Genomic DNA, 16,700 nt, shown 5'->3' with positions numbered 1-16,700 from the left:
ACAGGGCTCCCCCGTCCCTGGGATTCTCCAGGCAAGAACACTGGAATGGGTTGCCATTTCCTTCTCCAATGCATGAAAGTGAAAAGTGAAATTGAAGTCGCTCAGTCGTGTCCGACTCTTAGCGACCCCATGGACTGCGGCCCACCAGGGTCCTCCGTCCATGGGATTTTCCAGGCAAGAGTACTAGTGGAATGGGGTACCATTGCCTTCTCCACAAACACTTCTATTAAATGCTTTTTGATAGAAGTTTTTCACATGGTAAAAATGAATTAAGGAATCAGTTCTTTCTTTTTCCATCAGAGTCATACTTATTGAAGTTCTCTGCTTTATTGCTCCTGTCTGGTCTGGTCACTCTTGTCCTGGCATTTCCCTTTGTTGTCATTCATTCTTTCAATGCTTTTTTTTTCGCCCTGCCACACAGCTTGTGGGACTTTTTTTATAAATAGTTAGCCAGCTAGGCATCAAACCTGGGTCTTTGGCAGTGAGAGCATGGAATCCTAACCACTTGATCAACATGGAATTCCTACTGGGCAATGCTTCCTTCAATAGCCTCCTAGAAAATGGTGAATGAATAATAAAAGATTTTATGAATCTGTATGCCTTTATTCTGCTCTCACACTTTTTTAGGAGATACGTAGGGATGTTTGCCCAACTGTCATTTTTTAAGCTCTTTTGTAAAAATTTTTCACTGTGAAATATATATCATATATACAAGAGGACATGTACAGTACAAGTTAAAAATGCTAGCATACTGTTTTAGCTTGTGGTAGAACATGTGTGCTCCCTGATTGCATTCCCTTCCCTACAGTAACAGTCTACTGTTTTTGTTAATCATTATGTTTTTCTAACAGTTTTATTGTTCATATCTAGCCTACATTATCTAGATTTCCATTTTTATGTGTATGAAAATGGATTTATATGACTTTTTTTTTTTTGGTGCTTATTATTGTCCAGTTGATGGGTCTGTTGTCTTACAGTGGGTCTATTTCTTACAATGGGTCTATTGTAAACCAGCTATTGCAGTTTCTTATGTTTTGGATTTTATCTGATTTCTTCTAAATAGTATTTTTTCCTCTATCCCCTTATTTAAGCCTATAAACTGGAAATTAAACCTAAAGTTTCCACCTTCTGTGAGACTTATTTCTGTTACTATATTTTTAATATTCAGCAGGCTCCTATTTGCTCATTTTTCCTTTTTAAAATAACATCTTGTTTTATCTCTGAGGATATTCCATTATAATTTCTTTAATGTTTTCTTTTATTGCTGCCATTCTGTTTCCTCTGAATATTTTCTTCTGTTTATTTGGCTGGAGTACTTCATGCCCAAATCATTCCTCAAATGTTAGAAAATCTCCCAGTTTTGATGAAAGGCACAAAAAATCTTGGAAGCCTGGTGTGTGTTGGTTAGGTGGGTGGGGATGTGTTGTAATAGACAGGGAGGCCTTGACCAAAGAGAAATCTGTCAACTTCCAGTCTGTTGGGTATCTTCTCCCAGTGTTGGTATCTACTTCTCTCTGGAGCAGTTGACTTTGTTCAGAGAAGGATCCTTAATACCGTTTGGAGGATTTAACCTGAGTAGCTGACATTCTGGAATGCCAAGGGCAGAGAAAAATAGCCATTTGTTTGCAGAGCAGTAGCTTGCCCCCTTTAGTTTTGGCTCTGCTTGTAAACAGCTTTGTTTTGTTGAGGAAGCAGTTCAGCTCCCTGGATCTCAAGTTTTTTTAATCTGTAAAATGAAAGCTTGAGGGTGCTGTTCTGAGGTCCCTTCTAGCTAATGCACTAGGCTTACCCTACATTGTACAGCTTTTCTCCTTGAGAGGTGCAAGGTAAGTTCATAAGTCTGGAAATAAAGTTGGAAGCTCAACCCTGATGTCAGAACGTTACTTACTTTTGAACCAAATGATGGTGTTTGGAAATCTGCTTCATGTCAGGCTCTCGTCCTTACAAACATAGCTGGGCAGCAAAGTTGCTTGCACTATGTGACTTTGGGACATTTGGCAAATCACTTTGCTTTTTATGGTGTTCCAAGTTAGACTGAATTATCTTCAAGGCCTCATCTTGCTTTAAAAAAAATAATTCCATGATTCAAATCATGTGATTCTGCTGGTCAGTCTCTGTATCTGATGGGAGCTGTCTAGGGTTTTTTTTGTTTTTATATCTTCACTTCTTACAGTCCTGTGTTCTAAGAAGCCTTAAGAGTGCCTGAAGTGCAGTAACCCAATACCATTTGTCTTACCTCTGCTATAAGACTGTGAAATTAACCTTGCAGTCTTGATCCCTGAATGCTTACTCTCTTTTCATCTTAGTTTCTTCCAAGAATTATGCTGTCAGGTAGAAGACGCTTTCAAGAAAACTCAGGCTTTTGAGAATGTCTGTGGCTTTTTCCACTTGTAAGATTTTTCTCTCGTTAGCTGGTGTAGGTCCTATTTTGCTTGCTCTCTCTTCCAAGTTAGAATCAGATATACTTAAGAGTCAGATATACTTGGTTCTGTGGAAGCAGCAGCAGCAGTGTAGCTTAGTCTGGGCTGTTTCCAAAAGGGACATGTGATGAGATTAATCAGAAATACAGGACTTCTTTCAAACTTAGGTCTTCTCATTATAAAATGGGAACCACCTAACAAAGTTGCTTTCATAGGGGGAAAAATGCTTTTCTTAGCCAAGATCTTGGTTGGTTAAGAATGAGTCAAGTTAGTTAGAAATTTTAGGTATCAAGTTAATTTCTACCTGTTTAAGACTACTTACATTTGCTATAAAAGTTTACAGAGTATCTGTTAAATTTGTGAGTTACAGAAGGGAAATTTATAGCACTGTAGAACTGAATTTAAGGTGAAGTCTTACCTAAAGAACTCAATCACTTGATTTACAAATTCTCTTCAAATTTTGTGGATTAGTTGTGTATAATACATACATAATGCCAAACTCATGTATTTCACAGTGAAAACTTATCTTTAAGTGTTTTTGGACTAGACATTAAGATTCTTTCTTTAGTTACTATCCATAGTGGATTTTTGTTAAAAACATTTGTCATGAAATGTTCTAGTATTCAGTTGTAAAGAGTAAAATGAACCATCATCCAGTTTCACTATTTATCAATACATGGTCAATCTTGCTTATTTATATAAGCATGTCCCTTTTTCCTCACCCAGATTATTTTGAAGGAAATTCCACATTTGTTTCATCTACAACTGTTTCAATAAATCTGTCAAAAAAAAAAAGGAGGACTGATTTTTGGTTTATCTGTATGCATATTCCTATAAAATGCTCTTGGTCAGAAATGTTTTCATGTATCTTTTAGTACTAATTTGAGCATTAATAATTATATTTTTCCTCTATCAGGGACTGGTTTGGTTGAAAGACAAAGAAGCAACACATTGTAAACTTTGTGAAAAGGAATTCTCACTGTCTAAGAGAAAGGTAAGGGAGAACAGGAAGTGAGTCCAAAAGTTTTGGTGCAAATATGGCTAATTTTACTCATTTTTTTCCCTCTGATTTTTCCATTTAATAGCACCACTGTAGAAATTGTGGGGAAATTTTCTGTAATGCCTGTTCTGACAACGAACTGCCTTTGCCTTCTTCACCGAAGCCAGTACGGGTTTGTGATTCCTGTCACGCATTGCTAATTCAAAGATGCTCATCTAACTTGCCATAATATTCCAGAACTAATGTATGAAAAGTACCTACAATGAATGATGAATGTTACATATGAACGTGTGTACAATGTATTCAGACAGCCCTTAAGCAGCTTTCAGACAGCATCTGTACCAGTTTTACTTTCACATATTCAACTCACAGGAACTCTTAATGTATGAGATTTCCTTTGCCATTTTTATTCAAATAACAGGGCATGCTTTAAAGTAACTTTAGCCTAATTCCTGACTGTAGTTATCATGTAACTCTTTTCTTAATGCCATGGAGAGGCCAGAGAGCATAGCCTACATGTTTGCCTTATTTTGTAAACTGAAGTCGCTCAGTCGTGTCCAACGCTTTGCAACCCTCAGACACAACTGAGCGACTGCACTTTACAAAATAAGGCAAACATGTAGGCTATGCTCTCTGGCCTCTCCATGGCATTAAGAAAAGAGTTACATGATAACTACAGTCAGGAATTAGGCTAAGGTTACTTTAAAGCATGCCCTGTTATTTTTGAATAAAAATGGCAAAGGAAATCTCAAATTATACATTAAGAATTCCTGTGAGTTGAATATGTGAAAGTAAAACTGGTACAGATGCTGTCTGAGTAGTTATTATGTAACTCTTTTCTTAGTGCCATGGAGAGGCCAGAGAGCATAGCCTACATGTTTGCCTTATTTTGCAAAGGCCTTCTGAAAAATAGTTTCAGATTATTCTTCTCCAGATTGTCAAATTGATATTTGATGGTGCCTGTAATTTTTTCTTAATGCACTTTAAAGACTCACAGTTCCGAGAACGACTGGAAATGCACATTTTAGTATTACTATTTCAACAGGTTTTTCATTACCTTGGTAAAGTGTCAACTGTATTTATCTGCTTCCCCTCCTCTGCCCATTTTGCATTAGAAAATGCCTTCCTTCTCTATAGTCAATGTGGTATTTTGCTGAACTTTCAGATATAGTGGTTGAAAGAGGTATTACTTTGTCTCCAAATATTTTGAAAAGTTATATCCATTTCTTAGGGGGGACTCACACCTTTAAAAGTCAAAACATAGGAACTGCTCTGGCAGTCTAGTAAAGACTTCACACTTGCACTGCAGGGGGGCACAGGATGGATCCCTGGATTAAGATCCTGCATACCACATGGGCATGGCCAAAAAAATGTCAAAACATAAATTTTCCTAGAAAAAAATGTAATAGCCAGGATTATAGGCTCCTGATTTTCCCTTAGCATTTAAGGAGAAATCTAAAATACAGTTAAACTTTGCCTTTGATTATGACAGGTTTGAGTAAAAAAAGTTCTGTATTACCTTTCCAGCCCAGTAACTTTTAGGAAGCATTACACTGTGGCAGTCTACTACAGTAGAGTAAAATACCATTTATTAGCACCTCCAAGCCAGGACCTAGAGCCCTGCCATTACATATATACTTGAACTATTTCAAGCATAAAGTCAGTAAACACTAATCCCTGTTAATAGTTTATAGCATACCAAGAATTTAATTAATCTTTAAAACTACCCTTGTATAATTAACCGTTTCAACAGCATCACCACTTGGGGTTCTACTTTTTTAAGTCTTAAGTCATGCACTTTTGAGTTTGTACCTTTTAAACATGCCATTATTGGTATCCACATTACTCCTAAGAGCACTACTAAATAAAGCATGGCTACTCCCTCCCCACTAAGATAGCACTGCTTATTCTACAGGATCGTTATCCTGAGTACATACTTCTGTTGAGGTTTAAAATTAATTTTCTAAGTTGCCCAAGTATGAAACCACTGTTTTACTTTCAGATTTCTTTTCCATAATCCAGTTTTTAGTCTTCAATCAGAATGGACATACAGATTTATAGGTGGTCTTTAATGCTCTGATAGGAGTATTTGAAACATGAATTATATTCTTTGAACTGTTTTGTACTGATGGGATGGGTTAACATTTTTATGACGAGAATAAGCAAAAATGAAAAATTTCAAGTGCTGTTTTTTATTATTGTGCTTAAACTTTAAAATGTGATTCTCTTAAATACCAACCCTGGTTTCATTCAACAAATAAACCATGATTTTTAGTCCCAATTTAAATTCTTCACTACTCATGTTATTGCCATTGATTTGGGTCTTTTGCAGGCAGGCTTTTTCTAAGAAAATACTGAAACTTGCTCCATTTTGTTTTGACTTGTATCTAAAAACCATAATCTAATTTTGGATTTCATGTAATAGAACTGTGTATTTTGTGCACTTTGTGTACTGTTACACCCTCATCTAGTAGTAACCTAATGCTATCATGGTGCCAAGGAATTGTGATTATTAATTCTCATATTCACACTTCTCTAAAATGTGAATTTTATATGACAAATAAAACACCTGAAAAATTAAGCCTGTTTTAGAAAAGTGGTGTGAGCCTAGTAATTAAGGGAGTGAGTACAGGCAGTAAGATGAATCATTGCTCCAGTTGATAGGTTCCACTTATGCTACCAAGCTGCCTTCTTTAACAGCAGCAGCAATTATTCCTTTGTCACTTTGTCTAATGTTCAATTAGATATAGTACCTTCTACCAATTTGGTTTCTAATCATTAACTGACAACAAAGCATTCTAGGACAGACGCCATACTCATCTCCCATACTGATATTTATTACATTAATAACATTTCTAGCAAAAACAAGTAACAAGTTCAATAACTGAATTCACATTGACAGGTTTCATTTTGATCCATTAGCCAATTTGGAAGAAAAGCCATATTGATCAAAGGGATTAAAAATAAAGCACCTTTTTTCCTTGCTACATAAAATTATTAAATACAATGGCTCTAAAACTCGAAACAAATTAGATGCAGAATCCAATCTCAACACTCTCAAGACACAGACTTGTGTCTTACAGTTTTAAAAAGTAGTTATCTATACAGTTGTTTTAAAAGCCATATGCTTTAACTATTTGGCTGGAAACGGAATACACCTGTGAGAATTATACTCCACGGTAAATACCTTTGTACTTGTAGTGAATCTCTTGTCACCAAGAACCTTAACCTAATCTAAGACATTTTGAGGACTTACAACTATCACTTTTGGGAAACATTTTTTTGGTACTTCAGTCAAGTGCTGAGGGGATTTCTTCTAAAGTCTAGAGCTAGAATCTAAACTTCCAACACTTCCATCTGCAGGTAACACAATTATGAATATACATTAAGTCTAGATACCTCCTGGATTTTTAACATTTCAGAGCTATGCCAGATAAATGTCTGAAAATATAGAATTAGCCAATTTATACTCCTGAAGTTACCTAAACTCATCTTTAGGTTTTATATTTACAGTGTTGTCCAGGAGAAATTAAAGAGTAACACTAATTATTCTCCAAGCTCTATTCCAGATGTCTGCTTATTAAGACTTGTAGTTTATGCAGAGGTGAACCATTGTCCTCTTAAGATTAAACTACTTCGTGTAGAGCTAATAGTAAAATACATCAACCCAAATCTTATGAAAGCAGCACATCCTCAGGAGTAACTATATAAAAAGTATCAACATCAGTGGTTTGAATATAAAAATTTATTTTTTTAAGTCAAAGTATGCAACAAATAAAACCTACAGAAAACAGATTTTCCCATCACAATCTGTTGCTTTACCAAATAATATTTTGAAAACACATTCCTTCAGTCATTATAAAGTTCTTAAAATACAAAAGAAAGTAATTCTGTAAGAAAGTCTAGTAGACCAGATGCTGTTGTCAGGACTTTTGTATGTGTGGTTATGCTTTTAGTACATCCCACGCCATCCACCTCCACTCATGCCACCTTGCCCATAATAACCGCCACTGCCTCCACCACCACGGCCTTAGGAAAAAAGACATTAAGAACCGTTTAGTAGAGGATACAAATGCATAAGTTATTAAAAAATATAAACAATACTGTAAATCAACTATACTTCAATTAAAAAAAAGGAACAATATATGAACTTTAAACTGCACTGCATATGGGGACTCAAACTGAACCAGAGTAAAAGACACTCACCGTAACCACCCAAGCCATCAGGAGTACCATATCCTCCACTGTAATTGTTCCCCATTCCCATTCTTCCAACAGATCCATAGCCTCCCTGATTATCTTTAAAAAAAAAAAAAAAAGTTTGAGATTGACTTGCTAAGTGTCTAACTCGGCTTAATATTTAAAAAGCTTTACATACCCATTCCATCTCTGCCGTAGCCTCCCATTCCAGAACCTCCCATTCCAGAGCCGCCTCCAGGAGTTGAATTCAAGAAAAGTTCGATGTATCGATGTTCTTTTGAGTAACAGGTGAAAAAAGAATGTTGAATAAAATTTATAAATAAGTGCAGAAAGATTGACTAACATTAATGTGAAAAAGAATGCTTGCAAATTCCTAGTGGAGTGACGATACAACTAAAATCTAAGGTTCGTTTAAACTGTTCAAGCTTGAACTAGTTACAAGTGTTTTACGCTTCAGTTTCCTTATCTATAAAAGGGCTGACTCATTATTTTAGAACCTGCTGGTATACATCTTAAAAATAATTCCAGAACTTCCCTGGTGGTTCAGTGGTTAAGAATCTGTCTGCCAATGCACGGGACACAGTTTCAATCCCTGGTTTGGGAAGATTCCACATGCTGCAGAACTAAGCCCATGTGCCACAGCTACTAAGCCTGCTACTCAAGAGCTACAACTACTGAGGCCCAAGCACCCGCGCGCCGGTGCTCTGCAACAAGAGAAGCCACCATAAGAAGCCCACACACTGCAACTAGAGAGTAGCCCCTGCTTGCCACAGCTAAGAGCCCTTGCACAGCAACAAAGACCCAGTGTGCCCATTAAAAAAAAAAAGTTTCCCTTGATATATATGTATTCCAGGCCCATTCATAGAACTGAATTAGCACCTTGAGGGTAGCATACAGGGCAACTTATTTTTATTAAGTATCAAGTGATTGATGTGTGCTCAAATTTGGGAATCACTAGTGGAGATTAATGGCTTAAAAACAAATTTGATGACATGGAGAAATAACTCACCCAAGTTATCAATGTTTCCAAATGGCTTAAAAACTTAAGTGCAACAAACATTTTCCCTGTTTAGTAACTTAAGCTCTAATAATCGGTGAAGTATAAAGAGCCTGAGTTAAACTCTTCAATAGAGAGCCCCATCAGAAAGCCAAGTCTGAGCTTATTAGCAGCCACATGGTTTCAGGTCCCAGACCACTAAGCTCCTAGAACCTCTTACATTTGAGGAATCACAAATGAGAGGGTTATACTACTTACGCATGTTATTTTTATCTTTAGACATGGCAGCTACTGCATCTTCATGTGTCACAAACTCTACATCTGCTTCTCCTGTTGCTCTGCCATCAGCTCCAATATCAATATGTACTCGGATTGGATTTAGTGGTGAGAAGAACTAAAGAAAACACTTATTTTACTTTTTAGATTACTGAAAGACAATTACCATGCACATTGTTTTTAAGTCTATTAAAACAAATGCAAAGTGATCTTTAAAAATAACCCAGGTGATATTAAAAAGTATTTTAAGCTAGAGAAGGGTTTACACTCTAAGGAAAGAAGTCTCATTTTCCTGACTACACTCAGAGAGAAAAGCAAGCTTCCTCGGCCCACTCCCAAGAAAGGTATTTCAAAATTGTTTGAATTAAGTGACCCGAGAGACTGACATGCAGAGAAATTGGGTATTATGAATCAGAACAGAGTCTGATAAACCTACCAACTGTATATGCATAGGTCCCAAAATATATCATTTAATTCTAACTGCAAGTTAATCAGATTTAAGTCACCCCCCAAAGCACCTGAAAATTAGTCCAGTTGGCTCCCAGTAAGATCAATGGCAAAATTTTTCTTTAAGGGCTAGATGATAAATACCCTCAGCTTTGTAGGCCATTGGGGTCTCAACAAATAATGAGTGATTGACTTGGCCCCAAGGGCTGAAATTTGCTTATTTTCTAACCAATTTGTAATGAAGCAGTTTCAAATCAGTAATAGCAGCCATCTACTACCATTATTTTTAGTTCCTCATTTCTAATCACAGTCTGGGAAAGCCAAACCAAACCACTAGAACTGACTTGTTACATAGAATACTCAAATTAGACACTATGATTATATATAAAACCACTTACTAAAATTACTCACATTAGCAATATCATTTTCAGTTGCACGAAAAGGCAGTCCTCTCATATGTACAAAATGACCACCATGAAAACCCGAACTTGCATCACCAGCTCCACCATAACCATGTCCTCCCATACCTAAAAAATAAAATTTCCAAAGATTATTTCTTTCCTATACACACCTTTCCCTGTTTACACACTTTTCACCGGCATCCCAAGTAATCCTAACACTTAAGTTTTTCTAAATATCATATGGAAATTTTTCTGTAAGTATATATCTATATAAAGCCCTATGTAGGAATACACTGAAATATGCCTGAGTTGATTTTTGTATACAAGTCACCTATACTAAGTGCATGTAAAGCAAATACTAAAATTCACCTAAAAATCACCATCTTTAATACTTACCTCTTCCATCTCTCATTCTGTCATCAAAGCCATCATTTCCATAGCCGTAATTATTATAGCCACCATAGTCATCAAAACCTCCATAACCTGTGTAATTTAAGGAGAAATACATGAATAAGCTTTCAAGAGATAAACTTTTATTATCTAGTTTATAAAAATGTATCTTCTGACAAGCACTATGGTTAACTTATATTGTTACAAGTTTGCAACCCCTCCAACCAAGTTTGCAACACCCATTTTAGTGTATATTAAAAAAGCAGTTAACACTTGTATGAAAAGCACACATTTAGACATAAAAATTTTTATCCTGATGCCAAACAGAAAAGGTCAAAACATGGCAATCTCTTAAAAATTTTTGTGTAGGTAAACTAGGTGCCAATACACGCATCAATCAAGTCCCATAGCTGCCCATGGGAATCCACATTTGTATGAACAGATTTATTAAACCTAGTAGGTACTGAAATTACTGCCATTTCTGTATTTCTTGACAAAGTGTCAGGAACATTAAGAAAATGACAACAGAACCTTTGTTCATTAGATACACATACCACCATCATATCCATCACCTCCTCGTCGCATTCTGTCATACATACTTCCACGCCCAGCTCCATAATAACCCCCTCTTCCTCCTATTGGTCTATCATATGGTCCTGGTCGCTGGCCCAGCAATCTTCTTGGTGGATCATAAAATCCTTTGATTTCACTCCTGCTACTTCTGAAGATCTCAATATACCTATTTGAAAATGGTTTAAGGTACAGGTTTCAGCATAAATGTATTAGAGTAAATAAAATACTGGGCAAAATGCAGTAAGTTTTTCTACATCTAGATATAACCCAATTAAAATTGCCTAAATACACCAAAAGTTAACATTCTTTTATACCTACAAACTTAAATAATTAATATTTAAGTTTTAAAAAACAAATTAAGTCATTTGAAAACAATTCACAAAATACAAGTTCTTTTTGTTTAGTATATAATAGATGTTTAGAGAAAATAGTTGATTATACAAAAACATTTATCAACATCATCCTACAGAAAAATGGAAACAATCTAATTTTAATTTAAGCAAACTATTAGCATTAATTCCCCACCCAAATCTGTAGTTTCCAAGTTAAATTTAGATAATTATCAATTCTTTTAAACTACCCCAGAAAAATGTTACTGTTACCCCCCCATTAAAGCAATAGTGACCCACAACCCCCAAAAATAAAAATTTAACACCATCCCAAACTCTCCATCCCCACCTGTGCCCTATTCTTTCCTTGTGTTTCCCCAGAGCATTTTCTGCTATCTCCTTTGAAGCAAACTGCACGAAGGCCTCCCCTGTGCTTCTCCCCTGGTAGTCCATCGTCAATGTTATCCCATTTGGCACGATTTCCAACCCTTTAACCCAAGGACAAATAACCCCATCAAGGGGAACAGTGTTAAAGGCTGAAACATTCCCATCTGAATCAAATATTTAAAACAAGTCTAAACAAAACAAAACAAAAAAAAAGCTTAGTTTCCCCATCACCCCATAATACAAAGGAAGATCTTTTCAAATATTACTGGATCATATAATTTGTTTTTTTGCGACCAATGTCGTTTAAAATTACATACACACTCACAAAAGGCCACCTAATATTACATGGAAAAAAATAAAATTTAACTATGCTCCATATGCTAATTCATGATTCATTTCATCATACATAATTACTTTCAATTATGTTCATTGCACATTAGTTAGGTTTTACATATTTACACATTCTGTATTGAATATTAACTGGAGCACATTTCATAACTTAATACATTAACCCAGATACACTCAAATCAAAAAGTCCCCCAAACGGGTTTTACAAATTAAAAACTGAGTAATAGAAATATAAAATTAAAATACTACTAAACTTTGACTAATACTAGAGGTACCTTGAAAGAACTGAACTATTTCCTCTTTGCTGCAACCAAATGGCAGTCCACGAAGTCGTACTGTCCCATCACTAGCGTCATTTGGACCATTATGTTTCATAACCCAATCCATCTCAATACCGTTTGATTTAAATGCTATAAAAAATAAACAAGCACACAAAGCAGTCAATCAAAATACACTCTTGCCAGAGGTACTGAAGAACCAACTCTCAGTGGTGCACAACAGCAAATGTAACATATGGTTATACAATGGTACAATACCTTTCTCTTACAGGGCAGACAAGACTGGGTAAAGGCAGTGAAACCTAACCCATCCCCCAATCCTGAATTTCTAAGTATTAAAATGTTGTAATTTTAAGAAAACTTCATAATTCTACCATCAGTGTTCAAACTCTACTTTTTTGACCCTGTCCATCTTAATGTCAACTCTAATCTTTTCATGTCTCAAATGTTCCTTAACATTTTCCAAGTTTTATTATTCACGTGAAATAGTTACACAAATTCTTCAAAAAACAAAAAAACACAAAACCTCCGAAGTTGTATATAGTACCACCATCCATTCACAGTAAGAGCCTAAGTCAGAAGTACAATGAATACTCCTATTGATGTTGGAAAAATGGTACTAAAGTCTAACCTTAACAGATGCACTGTAATTCTGAACATACCAAATTGTTTTCGAAGGGGGAAAAAAGTCCTGTTAACTATAAAACTGATTTAAACACTCCCCAAAAGCAAGTTTTAAAATTACTGACTTAATTAGGCCGAGTTTTAAAACTAAGATAAAAGGGCACCCAAAAACAGCTTTTTAAAGCCATCTGTTTGGCAATTATTGAAGATAGTGTATTAAAAACCACTTCACTCACTACTTTGAGTTTCTTGTGTTTTTTTTTAATTAATGCAATCACATTCAGAAAGTTAGGGTACAAGCAGGCCTCCTTCCCCCCTCAAAAGAACTCATCCACCAAATTCCCATCCTGAGACAATCACCCTTTCTTTTTACAATTCCCAAACATTTTCAAGAGGTTAATGCAGAAGTCCTTCAGCTGCAGAAACTTACCAGATCTTATAAATTTCTCTATGCAGCTGTAGGAATCCTACTCACCTGAATATTTCAAACCTTTCCCTCACCACCTCCTCCCCTGTAAACAAAACAATTTGTTCACTTGATTCCTTTAAGCTTGAGGATATTTCATATAAGCAGTATTCATTAATACTTAATTTCACACGATCTAATTATTAACCCAACTGTTTGGGGTAGCATCCGCAAAGAGGAAAAATTTCCCCCTAGAACCCATGCATTTAAAATAAGCTAATGCAGAAATTATCCGAATGTGGCTATTCAGCAAATTCCTCTGTATATGAATCACCTTTGTACTTGTTTGCTTTGCACATGTGTGCTTAGTCCGACTCTGCCTTTTTTCGCTATCTTAAGTGCCAGTCTAGACACAGATGTTCAAGATTTTATCTGACATTACAACTAACTCTTATGCACGAGAGTAACTGGGAAGAACTTTTAAGACAAAGGAAACTCTTGGCTTGAATCCCTAGTCTGTCACTCACTGCTACTTAATTTATTAATAAGCAAACTACTTAACCTCTGCATTCAACTGTAAAATGTAGCAGTCATACTTATACTTCACTGGACTCGGAAGAATCCATGCTTAGTCTGCAACACAGTAATCATTTAATGGTGGCAACTGTTACTGGATTCTAAGGGGCCTTGTAAAACTAATGAGATAAGCTACAAACAAAATAACTAAACCTTAAAGGATTGGAACCTATCCTGAATCCTGAAAGGAAATAAGGACTGTTACAAGTTTTTTTCAAAGTCAACAGAGGCTTAAATTTTCAAGCACCTTTAGGAATTGTCTAAAGCAGAGAGAGGGGGAAAAAAAGGAGGGTCTCTGGAAAGGTTTACTTGGATACATAAACAGCTAGACAATTTAATCAGCTAGTCCCCCTGAAAGTAGGCTTTGGGAAAAGGAGACATTTTGGAGATCTTGATAATTTTCTTAAGGGGAAAACAAAAACAAAAAAGAACGCAGCAACCCAAGACATAACCGTTTTCTATAAAGGGGAATTTAGCAACAGAAGTGGAAAAAATGCAAAGGATCTAACCCCCATTTGTTAACCTCCCAATGAAAAACTTAAGACCTTTGCAAAGTCAATCTAATTTGTTGTGAAAAGATCTTAGAAGTGGTGGCTTTATATCATTTAGAACATTTTTCCCCCCAGTGTAAAGGTACTGTTTCATGAACAAATTCCTTCCCTCCCAAAGAGGGAAACTGACTTATCTTTACTATAAATATTATTAGCACTTTGCAAGAAACACTAGCAAGGAAACTAGTTTTGATGTTTGGATCAGCCTGTACCAATGAGATCTATATAAAACAAATAGTCTATTAAAAAAAAAAAAAACCAAACTGTTAATACAATTTAAATTGGGCTAAGTTAAACAGATTCGGAAGACGAACTATTTTATAAGCCAACTGTCCATCCCACGTGTATGAAGAGTACCCAATAAAGCCTCACTATTATCTCCTCAAAAGTTTTGAACCTAGAATTCTATTTAAAAAACAAAACCAAGATGGATTCTTAACTCATTAAAATAGAGTATTTGTTCTTATACATTAATAAAGCTGTCTCAGAAACTACCTAAATAAGCATTTACTACTTATTCAGGATAATCCATCTCAACCTTTCTTTGCAACAGGGTCTAATGGCTAATGTCCAGGGGCAATTTTTTTTAAAGAATTCCTAGTGTTAGAATACCAGCTGCTGGAATACTAGGATAATCTTGGTCAGTTCTATATGAGATTTAAAATATAATTTCCTAAACATTATGCTACATGAAGGATGCCAGTCACAAGACCACATATTGTATGATTTTAAGTGGGTGAAACTTATGGTATATGAACTGTATCCCAAAGCTGTTAAGAAAAGGCAACCAACAAAGGCAAGAGACAAAATTCCTTTGTAACACAGAGGCATATACCATCTTCATAAATATAATACACAAAATAAGGATTTGATGCATTAGTAACTTTCTAAACGGTAGCCCAACTGCTGCTAAATAATGACAAGGAACCTCAAAATTTGGTCAAGAAATGATAAAATACTTAACACGGAAATTTTTCATCATTCCGCTTTCATTGTGCTTGCTCCTTAATTTTAAAAACAAATAAGAGACACCACTACTACCTAAAGTGAAGCCTCTAAAATGATTGGGTTCTTTTCTAGAACAATGTTACCAGCCACTGCAGTTCAGTCACTTGTTTACCAAAATAAGAACACCATAAGAACAGTTATTAAAAATATTAGGGCAATTAGGTGGATTTCCAAATTACCATGCAGATGAAAAAGAGGGCAAGAAAAAAAGTTTCTAGGGTAATTCAATCAGGGAAGCTGTTACATCACATACTATTGATAATTTATAGGAAACTGGGCTGTCTTTTCAAAGTCCACGAGAAGCACAGAAAATCTTCAGCAATACGAACTGTATTTTTTCAAAAGCTGTAAAAATAGCCATGCCTACACCTTTTGTACGGCTTCAATGAAAATTACAGACACAATTCTCCAATGTTCTAAGGACTAAAACCATCGCAACATCACATGACTGAACTTGCTGTTTGTCTTTCTGTTGAGCAGGCTTATTTTCTTGGTCAAAATGTTACTACAATGCTACACACCAAATAGAAAACAGGCTTAGCTACCAAAACAAAATATACCCTAACTGTGTTTTTAAGTGTTTTGTTTCCATGGCCTTACAATCTTTGCACAAAATACAATCCTTGGAGACTTAATTCCTATACACAATTTTGCCATCACTGGTGGTGTTTTAACAACTGTTTCCCCCAAATAAAGCTCCTATTTAATTCTAACCCAGTATTTGCCAAACTACACAAAACCATTACCCCATCCCACCCCCGCTCAAAGGTTCAGAATGCCTATTTTCATAGTTCATCTATTTGAAATAAGCCCATTTCAAATTCCTGTTTGATAAATCACTCGCTTTTCTGCTTACAAAACAATTACCCACAGTCTTTCAATAAGTTTAAGATAAGCATGGGAAGGCGGGGAGGGGGGGAACCCTTTGGAAAATGAGTACGTACTCTTTTCGAAGTTCCAAATGTGGAATATAAGGGCCGGCTAAGCGTCCTTTATTCCGCCCCGGAGACTTTTCGTTTATCTAGCTGCTCTAGAGACCGGAGAGCTAGGGAGAGTACGCCACTTCCTAGCCTGGCAGCCAAGCTTGGCTTAAAAACCTTCGCCACCGGGCGGCGGAATTACAAAGGAGGCCGTCTGCCTCCTTTGTCCTGGATTTAGGAGTTGAGCGCCTTCGTCGCCATTGGCTTTCCTCCCCCAGCTCCAGCCTCTCTCATCTTGGGAATCTGCGTCAGAAGTCGCTCGCAGTCCCGCCGGCCCAGGTAGCCCAGCAGAGACTGCGGAGGAAGGGAGGCCTCGGTGGAAGGCCAGGCCCATCCGGCGCCATTTCCATCGGGAGCGCGCCCGACGGCCCAGATCCTCCCCACACCCAAGTGCCCAGCCTTTCCCTGCTCGCTTCCTTCCCACCCTCATCCCTTCCGCGAAGCTTTAACCACCCACCTGCCTCCTAAATCAGTTTTCTGAAGCTGAGGTGCAAAAAGCAGAAAGAGGA

At 36.5% G+C, this 16,700-nt stretch overlaps 2 protein-coding genes across 11 annotated transcripts in view; one reads left to right on the top strand and one right to left on the bottom strand.

Annotated features, from left to right (window-relative positions):
* The window catches only part of RUFY2 (RUN and FYVE domain containing 2), a 45,058-nt gene extending 39,059 nt beyond the window's left edge, over window positions 1-5,999 (top strand). For all 4 annotated transcript variants that reach the window (XM_010852172.1, XM_010852171.1, XM_010852170.1 and 1 more), the window contains 2 exons: window positions 3,337-3,414; window positions 3,506-5,999. In XM_010852172.1, the coding sequence (XP_010850474.1) occupies window positions 3,337-3,414; window positions 3,506-3,649 (222 nt within the window). In that variant the 3' untranslated portion in view covers window positions 3,650-5,999. The remainder of the gene's footprint in view (window positions 1-3,336; window positions 3,415-3,505) is intronic.
* A 237-nt stretch (window positions 6,000-6,236) lies between these two features.
* HNRNPH3 (heterogeneous nuclear ribonucleoprotein H3 (2H9)) overlaps window positions 6,237-16,700 on the bottom strand; it is an 11,068-nt gene continuing 604 nt past the window's right edge. For 3 of the 7 annotated variants that reach the window (XM_010852160.1, XM_010852162.1, XM_010852159.1), the window contains 9 exons: window positions 12,044-12,178; window positions 11,383-11,521; window positions 10,686-10,870; window positions 10,138-10,224; window positions 9,752-9,867; window positions 8,876-9,011; window positions 7,799-7,894; window positions 7,627-7,719; window positions 7,147-7,449 (listed from right to left, as the gene is read on the bottom strand). In XM_010852160.1, coding sequence (XP_010850462.1) covers window positions 7,373-7,449; window positions 7,627-7,719; window positions 7,799-7,894; window positions 8,876-9,011; window positions 9,752-9,867; window positions 10,138-10,224; window positions 10,686-10,870; window positions 11,383-11,521; window positions 12,044-12,155 — 1,041 coding nt within the window. In that variant the 5' untranslated portion in view covers window positions 12,156-12,178 and the 3' untranslated portion in view covers window positions 7,147-7,372. Of the gene's footprint in view, window positions 7,450-7,626; window positions 7,720-7,798; window positions 7,895-8,875; window positions 9,012-9,751; window positions 9,868-10,137; window positions 10,225-10,685; window positions 10,871-11,382; window positions 11,522-12,043; window positions 12,179-16,155; window positions 16,244-16,648 lie in introns of those variants that run through there. The other 4 variants (XM_010852163.1, XM_010852165.1, XM_010852161.1 and 1 more) reach the window with 4 other exon arrangements.

This window comes from Bison bison, unplaced genomic scaffold, assembly GCF_000754665.1.
Source record: "Bison bison bison isolate TAMUID 2011002044 unplaced genomic scaffold, Bison_UMD1.0 scf7180017864309, whole genome shotgun sequence".
NCBI lineage: Eukaryota > Metazoa > Chordata > Mammalia > Artiodactyla > Bovidae > Bison > Bison bison.
Note: the sequence above shows the minus strand (reverse complement) of the source record. Positions and strands in the feature narration are given on the sequence as shown.